Genomic DNA, 27353 nt, shown 5'->3' with positions numbered 1-27353 from the left:
GAGTGTTTCAAAGCATTTGGTCGAAGAAGTTTCAAATTCATTACTTAATAAAGGCTTAATAATGCATACCATCACATTTTAAAGGTTATTATGCAACCTCTAGGGTTATTCCAATTGATTCCCTGCTAAATGATTGTTGACGATACCGTTTACATTTCAATAGGGGAGTCTACCTGGCCTGCCTTATATACACAGATCATAGAATATTAGTTACAACGGAAGACACGTTACCAATCATGGAAGTGGATGACAGCTGTCCGAGCTGCTTGCATAACGATTTCCACTGGCTCATGAAGGTGAGAAAAAATATTAAGTAATATTTATTAATTCTTGTTAGGCAGGTATTAAAAAGTTTTATCGAAATTTTTATAGAGTTTTAATGATCACCCTCAAAAGTATTATGGAATTTTAATCCTGAAAGTAGTAAAGAATTCACCCTGAAAGTAGTATATTTCACCCTGAAAGTAGTATAGAATTTCAATGATCACCCTGAAAAGTATTATGGAATTTTAATTCTGAAAATAGTATAGAATTCATCCTGAAAGTAGTATATTTCACCCTGAAAGTAGTATAGAATTTTAATGTTCACCCTGAAAAAAAAGAATTATCAAAACTATCACAAAATAGTAAAGTGTATCGTGTTTCTGGCTTCAATTGTAACACAAAAAATCTCAAACATTTTTACCGAAACACTCTGGTAATGTTTTTGATAAAATGAACAATAAACTATGATTGATAATACGCGATAAAATTTGGTCATTTTTAATCTAAGAGTATGGCATAAAAACTATTTATTTGGTTAAATTCTTAATCAAATGCGTGGTAATAAGGATTGTAATTTTGAAGAATTTTGGGAAAACCTTTATCATATGAACGGAAAAATTACGAGACGAATGGTTTAAATACCGTATTTATCGTAATACCGTTAGATAATGGGTTAAATACCGTAGTTTTGTTAGCTAATATTTTAATATAATTATATAATTTATTCTTGTTCTTACCAGTAATGTCATTACCATACAATACGGAAATTTTGCCAAACATTTTTTTTCGTGTAAATACAAAACAATAGCAGAATTTTAATAAGTGTATAAGGACAACATCAAAATGACTACAACAAAAGATATTAGAAAGCCTGCCTTTAAGCAAACAAATATAAAAACGGAGCATAAACAATTTAAAATGAAACTACTGATTAAATGCATGTCATTAATATTTCAAATAATGGAAAAGCATTGGAATAAAACATATGGAACTGACATTTTAATGAATTTAGGAAAATAAGACGAAAAATGGACTAAAACAAAATGGACAAACATTCTTTTTTTTGCATTGAGATCCGCCTTATGTTATTACTTCGTATATATTAATGTTATGTTTCATATTTATATGTGATCAAATTCTGTTCTTTAACCATGAAATTTAAATGTTTTAAAAATATTAATCAAACCCTTGTATTAGTTTATGCTAAAAAATAATCAGATTTTTCTTAAGCATATGTATTAACAATTATAGAATTTACAGTATAATCCACAACTAAAACCATAAAATTTCAGTTATATTTAATTCATTAAGTTGGCATTATTTAAAAACGTGAAAAAGCAGAAATTTTCATTTATACTCTAATACTTATATGCACACAGACGCGCAAATATATATATATATATATATATATATATATATATATATATATATATATATATATATATATATATATATATATATATATATATATATATATATATATATATATATATATATATATATATATATATATATATATATATATATATATGTATATATACACATGTAATACAAAAATAATAAAGACTTTCGTATTAATAAAACCATTAAAACTCTTTCGGTTTCATAAAATGTCTTTGTTAAAGAGTAAGGGTAGAAATATTCTATTTTGGGAATTCAATGCTGAAAACATACCATTGAATAATAATTAGATTTATATTTGAAAGGAGGAGTTATTTTTAGAATCTTGGCCCTCTTTCACTTCCATATTAGGAAGCAGTGAATGATTTTCCATAATGCGTAGAGTTACAAAGGTATGTACGACTGGGACCTAATTACACCAATCTCTGTACTATTTTATGCGAGACAGATTGTTTTCGCATGTCTCTTGCTAAATAACGTGTTCCAATAAACATCTGCCGGAACCATCCGTAGTTTCGTCCACACCCCCTCCTTTGCAGGAGTGGGCATGTGAACTGTTATTACCACCAGCATATCTTTTAATAAACCTTTTGATAACTTATTATGGCTTTTTCTGCATTTCTTAAGTTGAATACACCAATGATAACAGGGATGTAGCCCTGTTATTATATATATATATATATATATATATATATATATATATATATATATATATATATATATATATATATATATATATATATATATATATATATATATATATATATATATATATATATATATATATATATATATATATATATATATATATATATATATATATATATTATATATACACAGAAATTTAGATTTAGTAGTAAGGCGTAGGTGTAAGTGTACAAAGACAAGTGGAAAAGAGTGGGTGGTTCTTTGACTTTTGCTTTGTGTTATTAATTTGTATTTACCTTTTCAAATTCGATAAATATAACTGGAATAATTTTTTTAAACTTTTTTTTGCTCCTTTGTAATAATTTAATGTCTTTTGTAAAAAATTTGATGTCAAATGCTTTGAAATACATCGAAAAATTTTCTTATTCATTCAATTTAAGGACAAAGTGCAAAATTCCAAATCAGGATTAAAATCTAAAACAATTAAACGGGAAATTTAAAGAAAAATATATAAACAAAAGGAAATAGACATATTATATTAACTAAATCTTTTTGCTGAATTTTGAAGAATTGATTAAAATTATAATTCAACCAAATATAACTCATTTTTTATGACGTTGAATGGAATTTAAGCAAATAAAGAAGCTGCATTATCGATCCTTTGATGCGAGCTTTAACTATTTTTATTATGAAGGAAGAAATAAATACTAAAAACTATTTATTGTAAATAGATGGAAGTGTTGTAACAGATTAATTTTCGCAATAGTAAATACGAAATGAGTTACTTTGATGAAACAAAGGAATTATTCCTAATTGAAATTAGCAATAAAAATGGCAAACTTATTTCCTGTTGTCGTATGAATGGTATTTAGAAATGTTTCTCAAATTGACGTTAAATTATTAATGAGCTAACAGTTTCAGTTAAAATATGGAAGCAATAAGCATGATTCGTTTATACAGGTTGCTTGTACGTGGGAGGACACTAAAGCTCTTCGATTAGAAATGGAGAAGACTCAAAGCTCTTCATCTTTACACTTCCGTTGCAAACTTCTTCAAGCTGCAGAAATGATGCAGGTAATTAAATCATTAGCTATTATTTATATCAATGAGGAACACCACTAGATTTCTCTCTGTTACAGAATTGAGAGAAAAAAAACACATAAAAGCTTATTTTGAAATAAAAACAATAAAACCAAATTAAAAGCAAACACTGCCGGGTTAGCCTAGTTGGTAGGGTACCGGGGCTATGCCCAAGTGGTCGTGGGCTCGTTCCCAGCCGGCCGAAGACTCCCTGTGTAGTAAATGGTGACTGATGCATGTTAATTCTGTTGAGTCTCAAAGTCCTCCATGTATCCATAAAAAAATCAATACCTCTGGAGGTACTGAATTGGAGATTGATAGTTCTCTGATTCAGGTCAGAGTTACGATCTGTGGATGAATGAATGTATGAATGGGTCCACCCTATAAGCGGGTGTGACGTATGGGTGTGGCAGAAGTAGAATTCTTGACCATAGATGGCGCTCTATAAAACAAGAACAATCGCACCCCGTCTGCCTTAGTGGCATACGTCAACAACAGAAGCAAACACTTTTTTGGGAAGTTTAACAGAAAACTTAAAATAAATGTGTAGCGAAAAATGTTCCAGGCTACTTCAAACTAGACTCTGCTAATCGGAAGCCGATAAAAATGTACATTAGCACTAATTTAATACAGTTCACATTTATAAATTGAAATATAAAATTTTTACTCAACGAAAAACATGCATATTTTCACAGAGAAAATTTTGTTTCTTAGGTGTGCTTAGCGTGGAAGACAACACCAAACTCGCTCTAACTTGTAATCGAATGTAAGCTAACTACTAGCGATATTCAATGTGTGTCAACATTTTTGTTATCGGATGCGAAAATAACTTATGTATGAATGCCCGTGATTTTGGAGCAATATTTATTTTTATTTTCGGTGTTTTGGTTTGACTTCATCAATTAAACTGAATATATAAAAGCTCTGTTTGGTGTCAACTTGAAATAAAAAACGTTATTTCTCGCACTCTTTTGGATTGTTTATCGTCAAAATCTGAGTGATATTGCAACATAATTTTCATAGTGTAGCTATTTTTTATTTTCAACTATTTTTAAATATAAAAGTGCTTTAATGTTTAAGCACAATTGTTTATAAAGTTTATTAGAAATGCCGTAACAGATTACGGTAAAAACTTAAGTTGCTTGTTATGGTATTATGCTTTCTACGCATTGTATATGAAGCATTTCTTTCTAAATGGATTGCTTTTTTTGAGTGCAAATAGTAAAAGAAATTTACTTGACAAAATTAAAGCATGGTTTTTAAACAAACATATGGAATTAAATAAGAGTGAAAATACTTGAATAGAAAAATATCATGTTTTTTTACTATTGAGACAGATGAATGAAAAAAAAATTTAGATTTAAAATTTCAATACTATGTTTTTGTTTTACGTGTTCTACGTGCATAATTTTTCACTTTAATTATAGAGGAACGGGTCAAAAAATCTTTAGTTTATTCCACCCAAGCCATTCTTAACGACTAATTATTTAGTCATTCTTGTCAATTTAATTTTTCGATGCCTGATTTTAGGCAGCCCTTGGCGTTCAAGACTTGGGTCAATTCTATTACAAACCAATCAAAGACTTAGACGATACGACTGTATTATGTACTGTTAAATACGTTCCTGATTCAAAGAGCTTCAACAATCTGTCCTTAAGATGGGTGCCATTGGCAAAACTGCAGAGGAAGTTAAGCATTAGTAATGTCACTAGTCAAGATGTATTTACTGTAAATTGCCTTCTACCTTCAGCTTCACAGGTAAGTTGAAGGATTAAACTCAATTTCTGATATAGTCTCTATTATTTTCTATAGTTTCTAAACCTAAAAAACATTAATACAAATTTTATGCTTTGTAAAAATACAACATAAACGGTTAGAAGGGATAAAAAAAATCAAATAACTATAAATAAATTTTATTCTTGATATATTGAAAAATCAAGAGGCAATGAGAGATACTACAATAACCTATCCGAATATATTAAGTTATAAAACCAGACACAGAAGTGTACTTTTTTGGTGAAATTTGAGTAAAACTTTTAATCTAACTTTATCTTTATAATTCTAGAAAAGGATTGCCGAAAAAAATCATTCGTAATTATGAAATCACTAATCGAAAAATAACTAAAGCAAAAAACACTAGTTATTATTCCTTTATTATTTAAATTAATAGTAGCCAAACAATTGCTGATTATAACATATATGGTTTCTTCCATATTATCAAAATGCGTAGTTATTTAAACTTATAATAGATTGTTAAAACAAATATAGATATTATAGAAGAGAGATATGATTAGGTAATAGAAACAAATAAATGTAGATATAACAAGATTTAATAAGATATTAGATATTCATACGTTGCGAAAAATTCGGGATAAGGTAACGGTGAAATGCATTGGTAAAAAGCTTTTACTGTAAAATTTTACCGAAAACAAATCTAATTTATCGTAATTAACACAGTAATATGTAATGTAATTTGATAAATAACACTGTAAAAATTACGGTACACAATTTAGCTACAAAAATGTATTTTAAAAATGTTGTATTTAGAGTGGCAATACTTTTTACTGGAAGTTTATCTTGGATTATTTAATGTAAAATTATATATAGGTATTCAATTGAATTAGATGTTAGATATAATTGGCACATTACTAAAAAATTTAAAGTTTAATCTTTTATCCTGAAAAAGACTCGATGGCTGAAAACATCAGGATTTAGATCACTACTTCAAGCCTGTTATGGCTGGCCTGCTTGGCCTGTTATAGCCAAGCCTTCAACCATAACAATTTGAAACTATCAGAAAAAAATATATAAAACCATGTAAGGGAAATAGTTAATTTATTTTTTATAAATGTTTACGATTTTTAGGCAATTATGGCGTACAACCACGTAAGCAAAATCCCATTGTCAAGAGGTCTCTATGTTGCTTACGTTAAAATTAGTAGCTCTGTTGATCTCATACGCATTCTGGTTCCCAAGAAAGCTCCAAATGTCTTGCCTTATTATAAAGTCCGTGATAATCCACACGTATCTTCGTAAGTATAAATATTTAACCTTATACTCTATACTTCGTTTTCATAATTTAAAGAGCCAAAGTATCTTTTTGTATTTTAAAAAGAATTTAAATTGTTAGTTTACATTGTTTGAAAAATAAAGCGAGAAACCAATAAAGATTAAATTGATTTGTATTTGCATAGGGATACTGTAATTTTTCATTTTTCATGGAACTTTTCCTTACAACCTTAAAATGGAAACATAAGATTAAGTTATCAACTTTAAAATGGATCATTTAGATTTATCAATATTTTCTCGTGTGTTTCATTTCTTCTGTTTTTGTTATTTAATGAAAAATTTTTTCTTTCTTTTTACAATAAATCTAACTTAAGGCTAAACTTTATTTTTTAAAAAAAAACATTATTTTATTAAAAATTTCTGAGAGACATCAAAATTAAATAAATAAAAATTTAGTTCTACTAAAAATGAAGAGCATATGATGCTAATCATCTCTTTTGCTATTTTAAGTAACGACGCCGATAGGTTTTCTCATCTACTTTTTCAGAGCTCAAATATTTTTATTAACTGTCAAAAAAAATTTAATTAAAAACAATCAGAGCTATAATAAAAACAACAAAAAATATGTATTAAGTATACGGATGTTAGAAATTCAAACAGATAAAAAAATGATATCCTTTACTTTTTTCGAGTTACTACATTTTAATTTTTTTTATTATCATTTCATTCACCCAGTCGCTTTAAATTCGATAAACATTTTATAAAAATTACAAAATACGAAATATTTACTGTTTGGTGAAGAGTTTAGTTTCGAAATACATTTTATCGTTATTTCTAAGTGCCAAAATTAGTTTTTGTTAATGTTTCATTTCTCAATTTTTATATAGAAACTGAAAAAGCTGTTTGCTCACGTTTTATTTTCCAAAGAAAACGTTGTGTTAAATCTTAACTAATGAAACATAATGCTTATTACATATAGAAAAGTGTTTTATAATTGATAAAAAACAATGGGTTTGAAAAGTTTATTGTGATATTCAATAATTTTATTTATTTTTAATAAATGACAAAAGTAAAACTTAAGTGCGCTTTGTCTTCGATTTCAGTGAAGAATGGTTATGGTTGAAGTCACAAGCAACAGAAAGCAGAATTAATCCCTCACCAGCTCAGTTGAAATTCCAGAAAATATTATCATCTGCAATACGAAATTTATTAGCTGTTCTTGAAATATTTCCGGAACAAGTTGGTGAACATAGGTAATGCTAATAATTACCACCAATTCAGAATAATATACGCTACTCGAAGATAATATTACTTTTTAAATAACTCCTGATCTAGCAATTTTTTCATAAAAAGAGCTATCTGCATTGAAAGCTCCAGCATGATTTTCTAGTTTAGAGTTAACAATGAGTTACAAAACGAAATCTAAGGAAAAATGTACCGTGAAACAAAAAGTTTAAATAAATAAAAAAATAACGAAACACCTTGAATAGTTTTGATTTAAGAATTGAATTTTTGAGGGGGGGACCTCAAATGTCTTGATTGCTTAATGTAGACGATGTTTAAGTTGCGAAATCAGACACAAAAACGCACTTTCTCCGAATAAAAAATACTATTTTTCGACGGATTATGATTTCTGACCATAAAATATAGAGAGTAGATGCAATTTGGGAAATATGATTTAAAAAAGTCAAATATTTAAAATTTGATTTCTCAGAAACCATTCGATTGATTTCGTTTAAATTTTTTTTTTGCCATTCTCTAAAATGATAAAAAAAATCTGTATACCTTACAATCAAAAATTTTCTTTGACTATTATTTAATAAAATAATAAAACTAAATAAATAATTATTAAAAATTATTTTGTTTAGAAATGTCTTTGGATAAACGAATTTTAAAATTGTGTTAGAATTTTTCAATTCGATTTTATAATTCTCGATGATATGGTGTGATACGAAAAAGTAAAACTTGAGTTAAGGGGTTCAGACTCTCGACAAAACTATTGGGGCCATATTTCTCCGATTTGGGCTGCCCTTATATTTTGGCTTCATTATCCACCGAAAAAGGGTATATTTTTTTCAGAGAAGGCTTTTATGTCTGATTTCTTTACTCAAAATATCAACTGCACTAATTATTTAGCATATTTGAGGTCATTGATCTGGTCCTTGAAGCATTAATATTGATTCCTAGTTCGTTAAAATCCGATCATTGAATTAGACTACTATTTATTTTAGAGCATTTCCTTTTTATTTTAAAATTATTATTTTTATTCATTTATTTTTTTTCCATATTGTATTTCATTTGATTCAAACATATTGCTTTTTAACTTTCTTGGAATCTTTAATATTGAGATATGTAGTGTATAGTCACAGAATGAAGAAAAACTTGGAATTATTCAACTATGGCTGCAGTTAAAATTTTAATAATATTCTGAATTTCTGGGTAACACTTTAGAGTTGATTTAAATTTTTTTTGCGAAACTTAAAAATTAATAACTTTATGTGAAACGAAATACACAAATTATAAACATTTATGAATGTCTTTGAAAAATTTGTTTATCCAAAGATAATTATGATTTATACCAAATTTTTATAAACAATTTTATGACAAAAAAATCTTCTTTATGAATTAATTTAGTTGTGATGAAATATTTGAATTCCATCTACCATATTCTATTACAAAATTTTGATTTACTCTAATTAAAAATAAAAAAAACAGTTTCCGAAAATAAATAAGTTCAATTTACAAACTTCTGCTAAGGAAAGTAATTTGGAGTTAATTAATTTCTAATTTTGAATTTTGTAATTTTTATTAGTAAACAAATTAAAAATGAAGAGCAAAATATTTAATTATGCAATAAATGTAAGCGTCTCAAAAAACAAAATTTTGATAAGTATTGATGAAAAAAAATTATCTCTCTCAAAAATGAATATAGCAAGACTATTTTTTTGGCTTATGTTCATAATGCATCGTTTTCTTTATAAATTGAAAAAAAAATCAAATAAAAAATATTTTTTGTATTAAACATTGTCTTGGAGACAACTGTCTAGACATGCATATGACGATCTATAGTATTTTTTATTCTTTATATAACTAGATTCAAAACTATGATAGAAAAAAAAGAGCGATAAAAGTGAAATTACGGTGTCTAATTCTATAACTATGTCACAAAAGAATTTTTATTTGAAAATGAATATTTATCGAGCTAAACATATTAGTTCACATTTAACTCATTTTAACTATATGTTAGTACATTTTAATTCTGTGTTCTTGCATATATTTTATTAGTCGAAACTCTCTGCAAGTTAGGCATTAACGAACTGAAAATACATTCTTTATAGTTATTTATAATTTTCGTAATTCGTAATTACTTAAAAAATTCCATGCAACAGAAATTTTCATCTTTCTTTATTTTCTATTGAAATTTGAAAAATATCTATTTATAACCCTTTGACACAGAATTTTTATTAAACATATTTTTTCTACTTTTTTCGTTATTTTGTATTAATTTAAGTCAAAATAAGTGAAAAACATTATTTTCAGCATTTTAATAATCTAAAGTTATGAGATATAGCCTGAATCATTAATGTCTTTTTTGCGTTAAAGGAAATATCTTCCAAACACGGATGGATCACCGCCAAACAATAATATTTAAAATTTTCACTTATTTGGAGTTATTTAGATCTAAGAGAAGCAGTTATTCATTATTAAAATTTCTTTAAACTATTAATTTTTTATTCAAATTACTATTTTTTGGTATTTTATATTTTAGTCCAAATATAATTCCGATAATCTAACAGATTTTGAGAATTTTTAGTAATTATTAGACTGTTTTTTTATAATTAAAAAATATCAAAATACATTTTGACTTGTGATTAACGCTTCAGAATGTTTCGCGGCACACTGCTAAGTTAATCATCGTCTCTCTCAGCTCACCCCCATTTTCATAAAATCGAATCAGATTTGATACATGCGCAAATACGTGGAAGATCTTAGGACATGAAAATATACAAAATGTTTAATATTTATATTTCTGTGATTTATATTTACTGGAAATCTTACAACCTATTCGACATTTGAAAATGTTTGATTGACATGATATGTCAAAGCGTAAAATTAGTTTCACGTACAATTTTAATGCAATATGTTTTCATTATATTTTTCTTGTTTTACAGACTTTACGATAATGAGGTCGTCGAGCTTAATCCCGAAGTATCACTTTTACTTTTATTACCTCCTGTCGATTCGTTGTGTTCGGTTCCTGGCCAAAAAGATGATATAACGGAAAGAACAGACTGTGTTCTACTACCTCTACAAATTTTTGAAATGAGTGAGTTATTCTAAAGTTAAGTCTATTTAATTAACTAACAAGATGGCACTTAATCCAAACGGGGCAACTTTGTCTCGGAGCAATTTGAATAAAACAATAGAATAGAATGTAACCCGTAACATAAATAGGTTGTATTTGAATGGCTGTATGTGGGGATGTAAATTCTCCATCTTATGGAGTGATAATTGTTCCATCTTTTAAGTGAGTTGCGATGGAGTGTTTTTGTGAGTATGCGTGTGTTTTCCGTCTTATAAATAAGTTTTAGTTAAGTAAATTTGTAAATGTCAGCCTTATAAATGAGTAATGGTCAAGTGTTTTTGTGAGTGTATGCATTTGTTCTGTCTTATAAATAAGTTATAGTCATTTTATTTTGTGAGTATGTGTTTAGTCTCACAAATGAGCTATGACCTTTTGTGAGTGTGCGCATTCGATCTATCTTATAAATATAATCAATTGATTTTGTGAATGTGAGCATGCTGTTGTTCACGTATGCCTGTTAGGCAGAGGGAAGCGATTGTTCTTGTTTTCCAGTGGCGCCACCTGTAGTATATCCATGCCCAAACGTCACACCCATTTATAGGGCGGACCCATTCAATCATCCACGGATCGTAACTCTGACCTGAATCAGAGAACGATCAATCTCCAATCCAGTATCCCCAGAGGTATTGATTTGTTATGGGAACATGGAGGACTTTGCGACTCGACAGATTTAACGCGAATCGGTCATCATTTACTACGCGTGGAGTCTTCGGCCGGAGGGGTTCGGATCCACGAACTCTTGAACATAGGTCCAGCGCCCTACCGACCAGGCTATCCCGACCCACTGTGAGTATGTGTTCAGATTTAAAAATGAACTGTGGTCGAGTGTTTTTGTGTGTGTGCACATGTGTTCCGCCCTATAAATAAGTTATGACTAAGTGTTTTCGTAAGTGTGTGCACATGTTCCGTCTTATAAATAAGTTATAGCCACTTAATTTTCTGTGTGTGCGTATGTGTTCAGCCCTATATATGAATAATGCTGGAGTATTATTGTGAGTGTGTGCATGTGTTCCGTCTTATAAATGAATTATAGTCAATTTATTCTGTTAACGTGAGTGTGTGTCTAGCCTTGTGAAAGGGCTATCGATTAATTATGTCAGTTTTTTGAAGTGAGCAAAGCTGCTACATTTTCGTGGAATAATTTTACGTGCACCTGTCGATGCAGGCAAAATTGGCATGCAAGTATTAAAATTTATCTATCTGGATGAAGTAAATACACACCTCCAAAGCAAATGTTTGAAGTTAATCGGATTTTAAAAATAATTATTTTTATAATGCAAAGTTATAAAAGTATTAAATTTAGTTATATTTAATCATTCTCGATCGGATTTTTTTCCCACCCCAAAAAATCATTTTTTTAATGATGAAAATTAATACACTGGTTATCATAAATTAAGGAAAAATCACAAAAATAGCGATAACTCTTTCAAAAGTAAGCCAAACCGTGCAAAATTTGCATATGTTGTCCACTAAGAGTAGCTGAGTAAAATTGCAATATGCAAATTAGTGGCGCTGCACTCGGCTTACGTCATCTGCCTGGAGCATAAAAGTCCAAGTTTGAGAGAAAGCACACAAATTTTACTGTGATTGCGACATTGAAAATCTGAGATAGCCAATTCGTAATAATGACCTCTAGGCATCATTTGCCTGAAGAACTACGATGGAGAGCCATCGGGAGACTAGAGGCAGGGCAGAGTCAATCAGAAGTGGCCAGATGGCTAAATGTGAGTCCATCTGTGGTTCATAGACTTTGGAGGCAATTTCAAACCACAGATTCGGCATCTAGGAGGTTCAGTCAAGGACGGCCAACTGTTACGACCAGTGCCGATGACCGATATTTGACATTAAGTGCACGCAGGAATAGAACCGCTACTCCGACACATCTTAGATCCTCTCTTGCTGCAGCCACCGGAAGGTTGGTGTCAACGTCAACTGTGCGCAGAAGGCTCCACGAAGGTGGTCTGTATGCGAGACGACCAGCCATTTGCGTGCCGCTCACATCACGCCATAGGAGAGACCGTTTGCAGTGGGCCCGACAACATGTCCACTGGACGTCAGATCAATGGAGGCCTGTTCTCTTTACGGATGAGTCCAGGTTTAGTCTAGAAAGTGACAGTAGACGTTATTTGATATGGAGAGAACCTGGGACCCGTTATCATCCATCAAACATCCGTGAAAGAGATGCATACGGAAGAGGCAGTGTCTGTGTTTGGGGAGGCATATCCTTAGGAGGGCGCACATACCTCCATGTCTTTCCAAGGGGAACCGTGAATGCTCAGGTTTATCGAGACAACATCCTTGATGCTTATGTGCGCCCATATGCCGGGGCAATTGGTGATTGCTTCCTGTTACAGGACGATAATGCAAGACCACACAGAGCTCGCATTGTTGATGATTATCTTCAACAGGAAACAATTACTCGCATGGAGTGGCCAGCTCGATCCCCGGACTTGAATCCTATCGAGCACGTTTGGGATGCTCTAGGGAGGCGTGTATCTGCCATCAATCCGCCCCCTCAGACCCTTGCCACGCTTGCAACTGCTTTACAAGAGCAATGGCTCTCACTTCCTATTGAACTGATAGACCGCATAATTGAAAGCATCACACATCGCTGTTTGTGCTGTATTGCTTCTAGAGGCAATCATATTCCATATTAAAGGTACTTTTTCTATTGCAAACCGATACTTCCAATTTGTTTATTTTATACATGTGCTAATTTCTATACTACTATTAATGTCTGATAATTTCTTTTTATGTTGTTTAATACCTTACTATGTGTTGTATATTGTGGGTAAGTTTCATAAAATTCCATGTGTAATTTCTTGAGTTATCGCGATTTTTGTGAATTTTCCTTAATTTATGATAACCAGTGTATATGTTCTGTCTTAAATTCGGAAATGCAAAACATTTTTGTCAGCAAACAGTTTTTTGCTTTTTTGGGGAACTATGTCATGTCCCGTTCACTGATCTCAAGTTTTCCCTGCAATGCACCCTAATTTTGTCTTAAGTAAACACATTTTATTCCCTCTATTGCTTTAAGGTGTTTAACATAAATTTCTGCATAAAATACTTATGAAAATTAGGTAAAAAATATTTTGGAAAATAGTTTTAACACTGAATGAAATAATTAATAACTAGGAGGCTTTGCACCCGATTAGACATATGATGCTCCCTACGTGCTCTTGCGCTCCGAAGCCTATCAATTAAAACGTATTAGCGTTTTATATAATACTAGGAGGCTCCGCCCCCTGCTCGCTAACGCTCGCCAACCCCCGAGAATTGCTACGCAATCCTATGTGGTTCACGCCGTGAACCATGGCTCGCTGCGCTCGCTCGCCAATGAACACAATGTTCTAGCACAAAGACATAGCATATTATCATCAAAGACATAGTATTTTATCATCAAAGACATAGCATTGTACTTATGCAGAAGAATTCTATCAATGTTCTTATTGGCTTTTAAAAAAGTAGATTAGCTATTTAGATTGTACATGGTGAAAAAATCAAAACGTTAGCTAAATGAGAAACATATTAGCGAAATAAATTATCAAATATTGCAGTTACTCACCTAAATTCAACTAAATGTGTATAAATTAGTTAATGCTAGAAATTCTGCAAGTTTTAGAGAAAAAAAATTTATTATTTAAAAATATAAACTTTAAACCCTAACTTTTCCTTGTGAGATAATAACCCTCAAAAAGTCTTTCATTTTCAAGAACACAAAAATTTGTTTTATCGCCAAATGAAATATTTTTTGGTGATCAGCATTATTGAAATCAATTTCTATATTAATTAACATTTGTGATAAAGTACTTAACATTTTAGAACAAAATAAGGATGTCTTACATACAATAAATTAAAATGCATGGCTGTTAGCATTACCCGAGAAATACCATGTGGAGGTCGCCTTGCTGCATTTCTAATCGGGGAGTTTTGATTTTGGCACTTCCCCTTGACTACTGCCAATACTTAGTATTGCACTTGATCTCTGCAATCTATGTCTTCCATAACATTCCTCAACACTTTCTTGGGCTCTTCGAACACGTTTCATTACGTTTAAAAGCCCTAGTAGCTTCACTAATATTCTGCATTTTAAAGCGTGAAAATTCAATGCATAAATAAACGCGAAATATAAAAAAATTCAATGCATTCAATACAAACACTTAGACGTTTTTTAAACGTTTAGGTAGCTCCCAGTAGAAAAATATCAATTCAACAGCGGCCTTTTAAAGCATTCTCACTTCAATTAATTAATGAATTCCTAATTGAGTTTAAATTAAATATTATCATGTTTTAGGGCATGAATCTGAATTGAACAACCTGATAATGCTCACTCTGGTTATTTTTTCCGTTTTTAAAAGCGCTATATGTTGAGCCACCTCATGTGACATTTGCCATGTGACATTTTTAGCAGCAATCATTGGTCAATTTTCTAACGTTGTCATTCGGGAAGTTGTAATGAGGCTTTTTTTTGGTGCCGTGTAAGAGAAATATATATATAGATAGATAATTAATACTAATAACTAATTAATAATAATTAATTTTAATACTAATAAAATGAAATAATTTTAACACTAATGAAATTAAATAATTTTAATACTAATGCAATTAAATAATTTTAGTACTAATGAATAATTTTAATAGTAATGAATAATTTTAACACCAATGAAAAAGAAATTACCGAAAGTACAAAATCATTTTGATTTCAATTCAAGGGTGGAAATCTCACTTCGAAAATTATGCAGAAAGTGGGAATGCAATTTTTCTCTTCGTCGCATGGCATACAATGCCGGCTAACAAGGCACAAAAGGGCAGAAGGTATGAAACGCGATGCGGACACAGAAGGGGTTAAACCAGTTCAAGATACATGTAGGTAGTGTTTGTACAAATATTTAATGCCATTACAAAAATAAATATAAAATGAAGCAAAAGTTTCTAACTAATAAACATGCAAAAAAATTGTAATTAAGAAAAAAAAGGATTTTTATAACATTTACAATTCTATTCTGCCAACCTGGTGGTCGAGAGGTTCGCGTGCCTGACTGCGGAACCGCTGGTCGCGGGTTCAAATCCTGCTCAGTGCATGGATGTTTCTTTCTCTCTCTGTGTTCTATGTCCTTCCTCCTTTGTGTGTGAATGTGACCAGCCCTATAAACGGGTTTGTGGTTGTGTGACGTGGGCGACGCTGCTCCACCGCCGTGGCCTCGCCACAGGTGCCCACTGGGTAACGAGAAGTGAGTAGCATTTCTGGCATTTCTGTGGCCAATGGGACAACCCCTAGTGCCCTCCAATAAATAAAAAAAACAATTCTACTCTGAATTCTTCTCACAGTGATAATGATTAAGTTAGTTTTAGCTAGTATAGTTTTTTTTTTCATTAGCAGAATTGCTTCCGAGAATATTTTTTTAACAAAACTTTAAACGTTTTGTCACCACTTATTAAATATAGTTATACTACGACAAATGTCAAGATTTTAGAAAGTCTTATTATTCAGAAATGATTTTTGAATAAATATTTATGCTTCAAAAATTATAAAACACGTTTTTTTTTCTTGGTTTAAAGTAATGATATAAAACAATTTCTATTAAGATTTTTTTTTCCTTTTAAATTTTATGTAAGCTAATAAAATATGCTACCAAAAACACTGCAGTAGATTGAAATGAATAAAAAATCCCATGTATAATATCTAATGTTAAAATATAACCACCATGTAAAATTACAGTAATTTGTTTTAATATGATTGATCGCCTATGTAAATCTTGCAGTCCATATGTCAACTTATCAACACAGTTTCATATCAAGATATTCCAGAGTTTCTTCTATTTTGGAAATGGATACTGTAGTTGCTCAGCATGTGCATCGCCAGGTAATACTAACTTAGTTAGAGCTATATTATAAAGTATTATTTAATCATTAGGTAGTACTAAATACTTAAAGAAATTCCAGGTGTATTATTTAAACTTTACTTAACAAATTGCATACATAATTATATACTTTTCTGTACTCACCATATTCAATTCAAATATATAAAAAAGTTATGTTTAACTATGCTGATGAATTTAAAAGCATTAAATTTTGGTATAATAAACTATGATTTAAGTAAAAATGAAAACTATGATTTGAAATATCTTTACTATAATGAGTTTTAACTCTGTTTAAATTTTGTAAGAGCAATTTATAACAGAAAAAGTAAGTATGTGTTTGTACGCAATTAATACTTTGTTTTGAATAATAATAAAATAATCTTTAAAAAAAAATTGTGTTTGTTTAATAAGTCAAAAACATTTAATTTTTAAAAATATCATAATACAATTTTAAAATAATTATTTAAATATGTTAGTTGTTATTGTGTCATTTTTATGTAAATAATGCTTGTGTTTAACTAGAAATACGTATTAGCTTGGAATTTGCTTTTAAATTTAAATTTTTAAGACTATAGGAAAAGGATAATATATTCACGTATATATTCAAACGTATATGTATATAATAATATGTTCAAAAAGAAATTTTGATCAAAATTTAATTTTTTTAATTTTAATCTTAAAATATAAAGTTTAGAATGTCAAATTAATCCTAAAACGTCTATAATAAAATTAAGAGTCTGTCTGTGTGTCTGTCGAACTTATGACTACAGAACCTTTTGTTCTACTATCCTGAGAATTCGAAAGGAGAAATTTTAACTCCCGATCCAAAAAATCACTTAATTTTAATTAAGACAAATCACTTAATTTTAATTAAGAGACATTTTAAAACGGAATTTTCTCATTGATTTACAGCTGTCATTGATATAAATGAAACTGCAGACGATCTTTAACATGGCGACGTTTGTTTGCTTACAGTTCTTATTAATCAAAAAATGATTTATCGCACGCTTTTAGATATTTAATTATTTTTTATTCGTTATGTCAGAAAAGGTCAATGATGAACGTAAGCTTAGTAGCATACGTGGATGACGTCACCAAAGCAGTATTCCTTAAGTAATATCTAGGTGTTTATTTTTCTATATAATTACGCTTTAGATGGTATTTCAGTAAAACTAAATCTTTTAATTTCAACATTATTGAAAAAAGAAGTTATGTTCTGAAAAGCAAAATTAATTAGGAAATGGTACTAAACCCTTTAGGAGAAAGGTAAAAAATTGCCGTAATATTATTGGCGCCAATGATACTTGATTAATTTTGGTAAAAGCTACTTACTGGAATAAAAAAAGCAACGATTTAGCACGAAAAATTAATAAAGAAATTATACTTATTCATTGAGGAAAAGCGTAGTAAATCTCCATATTAATAGTGATACCCATATTAGTATGGCGTGATGCTTAATTATTTTTGGTAACATATACTAACAGAACTGATACTAATTCGTACTCGTTATACTATTTTTCCGCCAATGAGGCTTAATTAATTTAAAAAATAGGGATCATAATTGAAATCAATGATGGTCAATTAAATTTGATTAACAGTTACTAATTAAAATAAAACTATAAGCTATGTACATAAAAGCAAAATTAATGGCGATATGTTAGAAATTCGTTCAAAAGAAACTTAAAAAACCGCAATATTATTATTGAGGCAAATTACGCTTAATTAATTTTAGTCATATGCATATTTGGTATTATAGCAATTGGGGCAATTTCAGTCAATGCCAAATTTACTAATGTACATAAAATTAGTATATTTGGTATCGATTGAAACTACATTAATACTGTGCAGTTTTAACACTGATAATGTAGAAAGAGATGATTTATGAGCCTTCGAAAGAGATAAGCAGGAGAGATAATCGCTTAATTGTGGTAAATTTCGATCCTCATGAGTTAGTTAGGAGCAATAACTTCATTCCAAAAGATGCTGAATACAATTAATTGTTATTTTGCAGAGCTGAACTACTTAATCCAATAAAATAAAGTGACCGGTAAAAATAAAATAAATTAAGAGTAAATAAAAGAAATTGGAATTATTTTATCTTTATTAATTGTGTAGGTATATTTCTTTCGGTTTTTAGCATGATTTCGCAGTGTTGTTTAGTATTAATTTATTGATAGCTTAATTTTTCTCGTTCCGTACGGTGAACGGGTATACAGCTTAAGAAATATGAAATTCGACCAGAAATCTATGGAAAAGTCTTAATTTTTGATGAAAAATACGTAATTTTGCAAATTTTTTACCAAACCTTTAAGTCGCAATATGATTCTAATTCAAGATTATATTAAAGTTTATGTATGAACCCCTATTTCTTTTAAATTATTTATTTTTAATTTACATTTTAGATCCGTTATCATTATTATTTTAGGTTATAATTATTTAATAATTGTATTACAAAGTTTATGTTGCATTTTAAGTGGTGTTATAATTAAATAGAGAAGAAAAAAAATATAAAATTTCAAATAAATATCTGCCAAAAAAAAAAGAAGAAGAAGTAAAAGCAGAATTGATCTACTTCACTTAAATCAATGATGGTTTCTCGAAGCAGCTTTGGAAAACAAGACACCAGAAAAAATTAAATCATCAGAATGCTGTGAACACTTCAAATTCTTACAACGAAAATAAGTTGAATTAAGCGAAATTTATTTGTTTCAGTATTAGCATTTAACACTGACTATATTAGCAAATTGTTCAAGAAGTCGGGGCTTTACTGCAACAACAAAAATTACTTATTTAGCGATAACACAACAAAGTTTTTATTTGTTTTTGCCCTTCATTTCCAAGAACAGATGAGAGAGTCACGTTGGAATAGTCACTTTCTATTGATTAAGAAAGAAAATATAGCCCACCAAAAAGATACATGTAGATTGGCGAAAGAAATCACCGACTTTTACTTTCTTTTCATGATCGTGAAAGAAGATCGATGTCCAAAATAAAAGATTGTTAACGAATTAACTACTGCTCCATTTCTACCGTAAACATTGTTTTTCGGAATAAGAAAAGCTTTTATTTTCAAATATTTCAACAAACAATATCAATAAATAAATGCAAATAATGAAATTGAGCTTGGCTATTTTCAGATTATATCTATTCATTCATACATAACTTAGGCATGTTATAGAATCCCTGGTGTTTTAAATCAACGTTTGAAGTATCAGAATACTTTACGTATTTTACTTAGGCATTGTATAAATTGCCTCTCCTTAGTTGTGTGGATTTTGAAAAGAAGGATTTTCTGCGCGACCCTGTTTTGTTTTTTGATTTCCTGAGGGTGACTGGACTCATGGACCTGGTCTAGCGGAGCTACACCAGTGGGGATGAGAAACAACAACAGCATAAATTGCCTAGGCTTTCTATGGATTAACAGAAGGTCTTTAGAGAAAAAAACCGAAGAAAAACAACAAGAGAAAAAAGTCAAAATAAAGAACTGTTATTTTAAAAACAGACCGACAAAAGACTGTTAAAATATTCCGATGTTTCATAAAGGCTCACATTGTGAGAAATTTTGGCATTCTATGTAAAACACCTAGGAAATAGGGAGAATGCCTGGTGCATTCCCAACTTCGATTTGTGGTTTTACCATTTGTTATTCCAAAGCATTCAATTAAATATATTACAATCCCTTACTTTGTAGGCCATTTTTCGGCAATCTATGAAAAAAAAATGAGTTCTATTGAACACTGGATTTTAAACTTTGTAGCGCATACGTATCATGGAACAGTCAAATTTAAATCTGAATCTAACCATTTAAATTTCCGTAACTGAATATAGAGATGTCTAAGCTGACGTCCCTTCATTTACCTGTTTGCTGACATTCCTTCAATGATCAATTAGTGACAGATAGCAACCATTAGGAATACGTTTCTATTGGAATAGCAAAATGAATCGTCCAATGAAAATGGTGCAAACGACAATTGATTGATTTACTCCACTCAGTATATAGTTCAGCTTCTAGCTTGGACATCTCTACAAAGTTACTTGCATAACAATTTTGCACTACTTACATTTCATTCAGATAACACAGCTCTGCTACAGCAAATGTTGAACTTTTTGCACTTTTGCGTTACTGCCTCTCTCCTTGATATGCAGGGAGAAAAGCCTGATAATGTTTTTTTTAGCTTTATTTAAATGGGACATACAAGACATTTCAATTCCAGAAGAGTTAACCAACCAAGCATCCAGCATTTCTGCATGGGTAGTTTATTTACTATATTCAAGATTTTCTATTTTCACTATATTCAATTACTATTAATATTATATTCAATATAATTCACTATTTTTATGATTTGTTTAACGAAAAAAGATATTTTATTGGTTAGTAACCAATTTGTGTGATATCGCCCGACAGAGGCGTAAATATTGAAGTCTTCGGCGAGGAGCTGAATCAATAATGTAAGGATATCAAAACTTGTAATAAAATGGTTTAACAGTCATGATAAATTTTTATTAACACAAGCAACATAAATGCCTTAAGAAGATGCTGTACCGCGGGAGGAACTTTTCATCTCAAATTTTATTTTATATTCATTTTTGTATTTTGCATGCATTCAAAGTTTAGAGAAAAATGAATTCTGACAAGCTAGATTAAATCATGAAGTTGAAAAAATATTTTCAGAATATAAAAATTTGAACGAATTATAGGAGAACTTACCCACAACGTAATCCTAAGTAATACTCTCTTAATTTGTTTGTATTTCGATATTTTTTAAAAAAAAAATTAAGCTCTGTAAGTTATACTCTCGGGGTATAAAATCCTCCTAAAGAACAAAAGACGTTTAAGATTTTTGCGATATTATTCTGAATAAAGCGTATTTGAAAAAATTAAACTTTATTTTAGTAGACTTTTTTCAAATAAACTAATTTTTGGGTAATTTTTATTTAAATTATTTTTAAAGATATTTTTTACGTGGTATATTATTAAAAAATATTTTTATTAAATTATTTTTATTTCATTACGATATTTTATGATAATTTCAGGCATTTTCTACATCCGAACTTGCATCGGCGAAATCGCGCCTTAGACAACTACAGCAATTTCAGACTCAAGTGGACAATACCTGGAGATCAATGCGATGGTTAATGGACGTGCTCAACTTCGCTCGTGATAAACACTCTACTGGGGGCATATTGCTCAGCAACTTTGTGATAGAGAAGCCTGACTCCTCGCCAAGTTCCAGCCCCTCCCAATCTCCTCAACATTCCCAGTCTATCCACACGCTTCAAGTTCCAACCGATTTACCAGGACTCAAAAAGTTCCCTCGACCCACTCCATCCATCCGTGTTACAAATTCTTCTTCCAGCTTCTCCCTGACTGAAGCTTCAAGTCCCCCCGAAGATTTAACTCACTTTACAACGTCCGAAATGCGCCGGTGTGCTTCAACATCTGGTCTGATGCTGTCAGCAAGTTCATCAGAAGACACACGCACTTGTACGCTGCAACCTTTTGTCGACAAGGCTTACAGTTCAGAGACACTAACTGTTAGCTACAACATGGATTCCCCTTCTGATAAATGTGATAGTGTAGTGTGCACCGGTACTACTCCTGTAAATGAAGATGAACAATTAGATGCAAATAAAAATGAAGACGGATCGGTATCCCAGGAGGGCATAGTGATGAAGCTAGAACCATCCGGACAAAGCTGCAATTCATTGTCCTCCAACGAGGCAACGAATCCTGATATTGACGATTTCGATGATGATATCAGCGACTATAAAGAACAGCAAATAGATGCTCTTCTGCACCTTCCTCAAGATGATAGCAGGGATCATCCCAGTGAAGATGAGGATAGTTTGACAGATTGTGGTTTGCAATTTAAACCAATTCCGAAAGGGGAAGATGATCCTAGTGAGACTGACGAGGATGATTATGAATTCGTTTCATCGATTTTAGATACAGCGGATGATGAAGTCGATTCCGAGGAAGATGAACTTCAAATATTTTTAGCATATTCGGAGAACATTCCAGAGGGTATGAATATAAAACTTAAATTAAATTCTGAGGCAACCGTGCATGAAATCGTTCAGGCTGTAACAAGTAAAGTAAATGAAATTATATTAGAAGGTAATGCCGACAGTGAAATGTATATTAGTGATCAAATCCTTGATGATATCAGCTTAGTGGTAGAACATGGTACCACCGAACGATATCTTAACGATTCCTTCCAACCTCTCAAAGTACAGAATCCTTGGACCAAAGGTAAACTTCTTATAAAGCGACGACAAGATGCGTGAGTGTCCATTTTTAAAACTTCTAGAAAAGAGCTTTCATTTTCTTTAAAATATTTCTACTTATTTATCACCATTTAGTTAATTTTGATGTACTTATTTTTCTATATAATTGCTTTGATTATTTAAGCGTATAAGCTTTCAAAGATTTTTATTTGGTTTTTTTGTTTTGTTACAAGAAAGCATTTCTAAGAATTAAATATTCTTTTCTAATAGAATATTAGAAAAAATATATTTTAATGGAAATTTGAGGAGGTCTTAATAAATTCCTTTTAAACATTTTCTTTAAATTAACGATAATAAGACAAAGTAAGCTTTAAAACAGAGACATAAATCAAAATGTATTGAGACCTCAAGTTAAGATTTTAAGAAGTTAAATTTATTGAAATTATTTCAGTAATATAATACTTTTCATTTAAATTTTGAAACACAACAGTGAGAACCCATTGGGCATTGTTCAAACCTTTGAAAACTTTACTTTGGGTTTATGCCTGACTAGATACAGCAATTTCGTTTTTGTGTTTTCGTACATAAATTTTCAGAGATTTAAAATTGAACTGCCTTCCAGTAAATTATTAAGGTAATCCTGGATTTTATTGCTTTTCAGAAAAGATATTCTAATTATTGAAGCGTTATTATAATTCATTACGACATATATTTCACTAAATCAAATCAACTCTTTCCTTTAAATTCATTCTTTTGTGCTTAAATGTGATTTGCTGCTTTTGAACTTATTACTTATTTTAATATACTAAACATTTACAGTACATTTTATGTACTAAGTATAATACAGAGTGATCGATATCGCAGCCCTCGATATGTATTTTTAGAATCTTTCTAAAAAATGCATTTTATATATAGAAAATCAATATTTAAGAAGGGAAATTAAAAAAAAAGGTTTTTGGAACCTGAGGACTTTCTATTGTGAGAGACGTAACAAAACTAGTTTTATTGTAAGGGAACATTTAAAGAAGTTTTTAATTTACTACTTCCAATATTCTCCGGCAATCAAATAGGATACGATGTTCTTTATTTTCCTTCCTCTATAGTGATTTACCAAATTTTTTAAAAAGCTTTTGTTTTTCTTAAATTAAATTACAATTTGCTGTTTTTAATGTGTATATTCTTGGTATTTGATTTTTAAAAAAAGAATTCTAAAATATACGCCTTAAAATTGGTGATTTCAGAACACCCTGTATATTTATTAAGCAAAGGAAAATAAAAATTTTAAACTGTAAATATTCATAAAACTACTTGTACAAGGTGAACCCTTTAAATCTTTGAAAGCTTATTAAATTGGTGCTTTTTCTATTTGTTTACTTAGTACTTGTTAAAGATTATTATAATCTTGCAATAAATATCTTTTTGCGTCATGTAAATAATTGTATAGCTGTTGATAAAATGGCTTGTATTAAGGATTTTCGTTTCATATTAATTTGAGAGTAAAGAGTTAGAATAAAATTAGAATGGTTTGTTGTAAATGCAGTTTAAAAACAAAAATCTTTCAGAAAGTTTGTGATAGACTAAATATGTGCAGTGAGGTATTTTGCTTGTTATTTACATGAAATTATCATTCATAGATGAATGAGAAAGTACTTTTGTGATGTTAATAATAAAAAAATATATATATTTGAATTTATAGATATTGTTACAAACATTGGCAAAATATTCATTATTTTTTAACATAAGATTTAGTTTTAGGGCACTGATGAAACAATATTTTATCCTGTTAAAAATAAAAATTAAAAAGTAAATCAAATAATTGTAGAGTGTCATGAAATGTATCGTTTAATGTAAAATGATTCGCTAATTAAATAAATTAGTAGTATTTAATTAAATTTTCTACTTATTCAGAAACTCACTTAAGTGTGGACCTTAATATTGATACATTAAGCCATAATAACGTGTAACTGTAATCAGTTTTATTAATTACTAAAATTTAAGAATCTAGCGTAACAATGAAAGTACAAGGCCTGACTTTTAACAATAGAGAGATTTTGCAAAACGCAATAGTTCCTTTTCGCTCAAACGCTAAGTTTATCTAAACTTCACAGAGCATGCGCGAAATTTTCCTCACCAATCACAGTACCGCTAAAGAGTTACAAATAATGTTAGCGTTTAAGTAAACGTAGTGCAAAATCCTTGCAAAATCTCTAATGATTTACTTTAGTCCATAAAAGCCTCATAGTTAAAAAAAAACAATTGACGTTCATATGCCTTTATTGCAGTTGAAAAAACAAGCATTGTTGAAGAAGAAATCATTTTAGAAATAATTTTGTCTACTACAAGATTTATTATGAGTAAGCATAAGCACCTTGCAATTAATATCGCTGCAGTACTGAGATAGTGGCTTATTTATTTACTGCGACATTTAAATCACTTTTTTTTCTTAAATTTTAGTTGTTCAGTGTGACTTATAACACTTTTCTTTTCAGAGAATAATTTTTAACCCTTTAACCCAAATTTTTTATTAAGCATATATGTCATACTCTTTAAATTATTTTTTAATAATTTAGTTCCTCAAACTAAGTGAAAATATTATTTTTTAGCAAATTAATAATTTACGGTTATGAAATTTCAGCATGGTAAAATCCCCAAATGCGGCTCACTTCTAAACAATGATTTTCAAAATTACCACTTATTTGCAATTATTCATATTTAAGAGAAATAGTAATTCATCATTGAAACTTCTTTAATTTACAAAATCAGTTATTGATAAATTTTTCAATATGAATGAAAAAAGTAATATGAAACTACTTTTTTTTCGATTATATATTTTTGTACAAATATAATTCAGATAATATAACAGACTTTTAAGTAACTGCTAGTTATTTTTCTTCAATTAAAAACAAATACCAAAATATTTATTTATTTGTAAATAGAGAGCCAGAAAAAATATATGAAAGCGATACCGGTGTAACATCTGCGTCAAGGGGTTAAGACGTTGAATTTTGATCTCAAACTATAGAAATGCATTGTGTTGCTATATTTCTTAATTGGTTAACTTACTTTAAATGGGTATCGAATAAATAGTATTTCAAGAATATAGTATTAGACTATGTCTACAAGTTAATATTGGGCAATGGTAAAATATCTTAAGGCAGCCATCATTTGCGGTAAGCAGTAAAAGGAAAACAAGTAAATTCATGTTAGATATTAATTTTTGAAATGAAAAATTCGATGCATCGATATTATTCTAAATATATTATAATTGCTTTTTTGCTTAATATTTGTGTGCCTTTAAGGCGCTTTACTAAATACAATTTTTACATTTCAAAATAATTTTTTTAATATTGCAAACATATATTGTATTCAACAATTTCATACACTCATACACTTAATCCCATTTAGTGTGAGATTTGTCATGGAATTTTATCAGTTCCCATGTCGATGTTTTGGTCTCTTTTTACCCACACAAATTCTCTTAAATCTGATACAAAGCGATTTTTCACCATCGATAATATAGAATTCATTGCTAAAGTACATACTCATAATATAGTGAAAATTCCGTATCGAATTGTTTTATTGTTTTCGATAATTTGCAATTTATTTAGGCTTCTCTCTTTACATCTCTTTACGCTAACGTACTTCCCAATAAAGAGTTCAGCATGGACTTCTGAAGTGGATGGAGCACTATACTCAACTTTACTTCCTGAAACAATATAATAACGTCTCTCAAACTTTTACTTGTTTATTGAATAAGCCTAAGTTTTCCACTAGTATTGAAAAAAAAAAATTTTTTTTATGAATTGGGAATTAAAGTTATTTAAGGTATTTTTTTAATATATATTTCAAACTCCCACCTGTATTAACATTTCGTCAATTTAGATATTTACAGGGCTGGCTTGTTGGCCACTTTTTCAGGGGCACCATATTAGGTGGGCCAACGTTGCTCCCACAGTCAGGACAGATAGTACAGAGAATAAAAGAACTTCCCCGGATTCGAACCCAGAACCTTTCTTATGCAAGGTCAGTTCCCTGACCAGTCCGGTCGGCAGTAATTTAAAGTAAATAAATTAATGTGAAGTAAGTTAAGTACTTCTCGCGTGCTACCTAATTACCTGTCACGGTCCACCAAGTGGAATTTTGACCTATAGATTGCCATCTCTGCTGCAGCACTGACCGAATAAAACTGAATTGCAAAATGCGCAGTCACAAACATTCCCAATGATTTTAATGATAAAAGATATATTAATATATTTGATTATTCAAGGACTAGTAGATAAAGCATATTTTCCCTACCATTATCTTAAATGCTAGAAGGACCAAGAGGAATGAAGAAGAAATTTGCTAGTAAATAAAAACCCACTTGCGGTTGTAGAAAGAGAAGAAAAATTGTTCATTAAACAGATTTAATACTGATTGAGAGAGTAAAAATGTTTCACCGTCTGTGTTATTAAATGTTAGCTGAGACTAGCCCTATCCAGAACCTGTAGATA

General features: G+C 30.0%; 1 protein-coding gene across 1 annotated transcript in view; it reads left to right on the top strand.

The window, feature by feature from the left end:
• Window positions 1-23060, top strand: part of LOC107437900 (ankyrin repeat and fibronectin type-III domain-containing protein 1-like) — a 177377-nt gene extending 154317 nt beyond the window's left edge. Inside the window, exons 16-23 of the mRNA XM_071180013.2 lie at window positions 164-296; window positions 3274-3387; window positions 4924-5151; window positions 6259-6425; window positions 7506-7655; window positions 10575-10729; window positions 16534-16634; window positions 21667-23060. Of these exons, the coding sequence (XP_071036114.2) occupies window positions 164-296; window positions 3274-3387; window positions 4924-5151; window positions 6259-6425; window positions 7506-7655; window positions 10575-10729; window positions 16534-16634; window positions 21667-22920 (2302 nt within the window). The 3' untranslated portion in view covers window positions 22921-23060. The remainder of the gene's footprint in view (window positions 1-163; window positions 297-3273; window positions 3388-4923; window positions 5152-6258; window positions 6426-7505; window positions 7656-10574; window positions 10730-16533; window positions 16635-21666) is intronic.
• The last annotated feature ends 4293 nt before the right edge of the window (window positions 23061-27353 follow it).

This window comes from Parasteatoda tepidariorum, chromosome 1 (assembly GCF_982258835.1).
Source record: "Parasteatoda tepidariorum strain Cologne lab strain chromosome 1, Ptep-v5.0, whole genome shotgun sequence".
Taxonomy (NCBI): Eukaryota; Metazoa; Arthropoda; class Arachnida; order Araneae; family Theridiidae; genus Parasteatoda; species Parasteatoda tepidariorum.
This window is presented reverse-complemented; position numbering and strand designations above follow the sequence as displayed.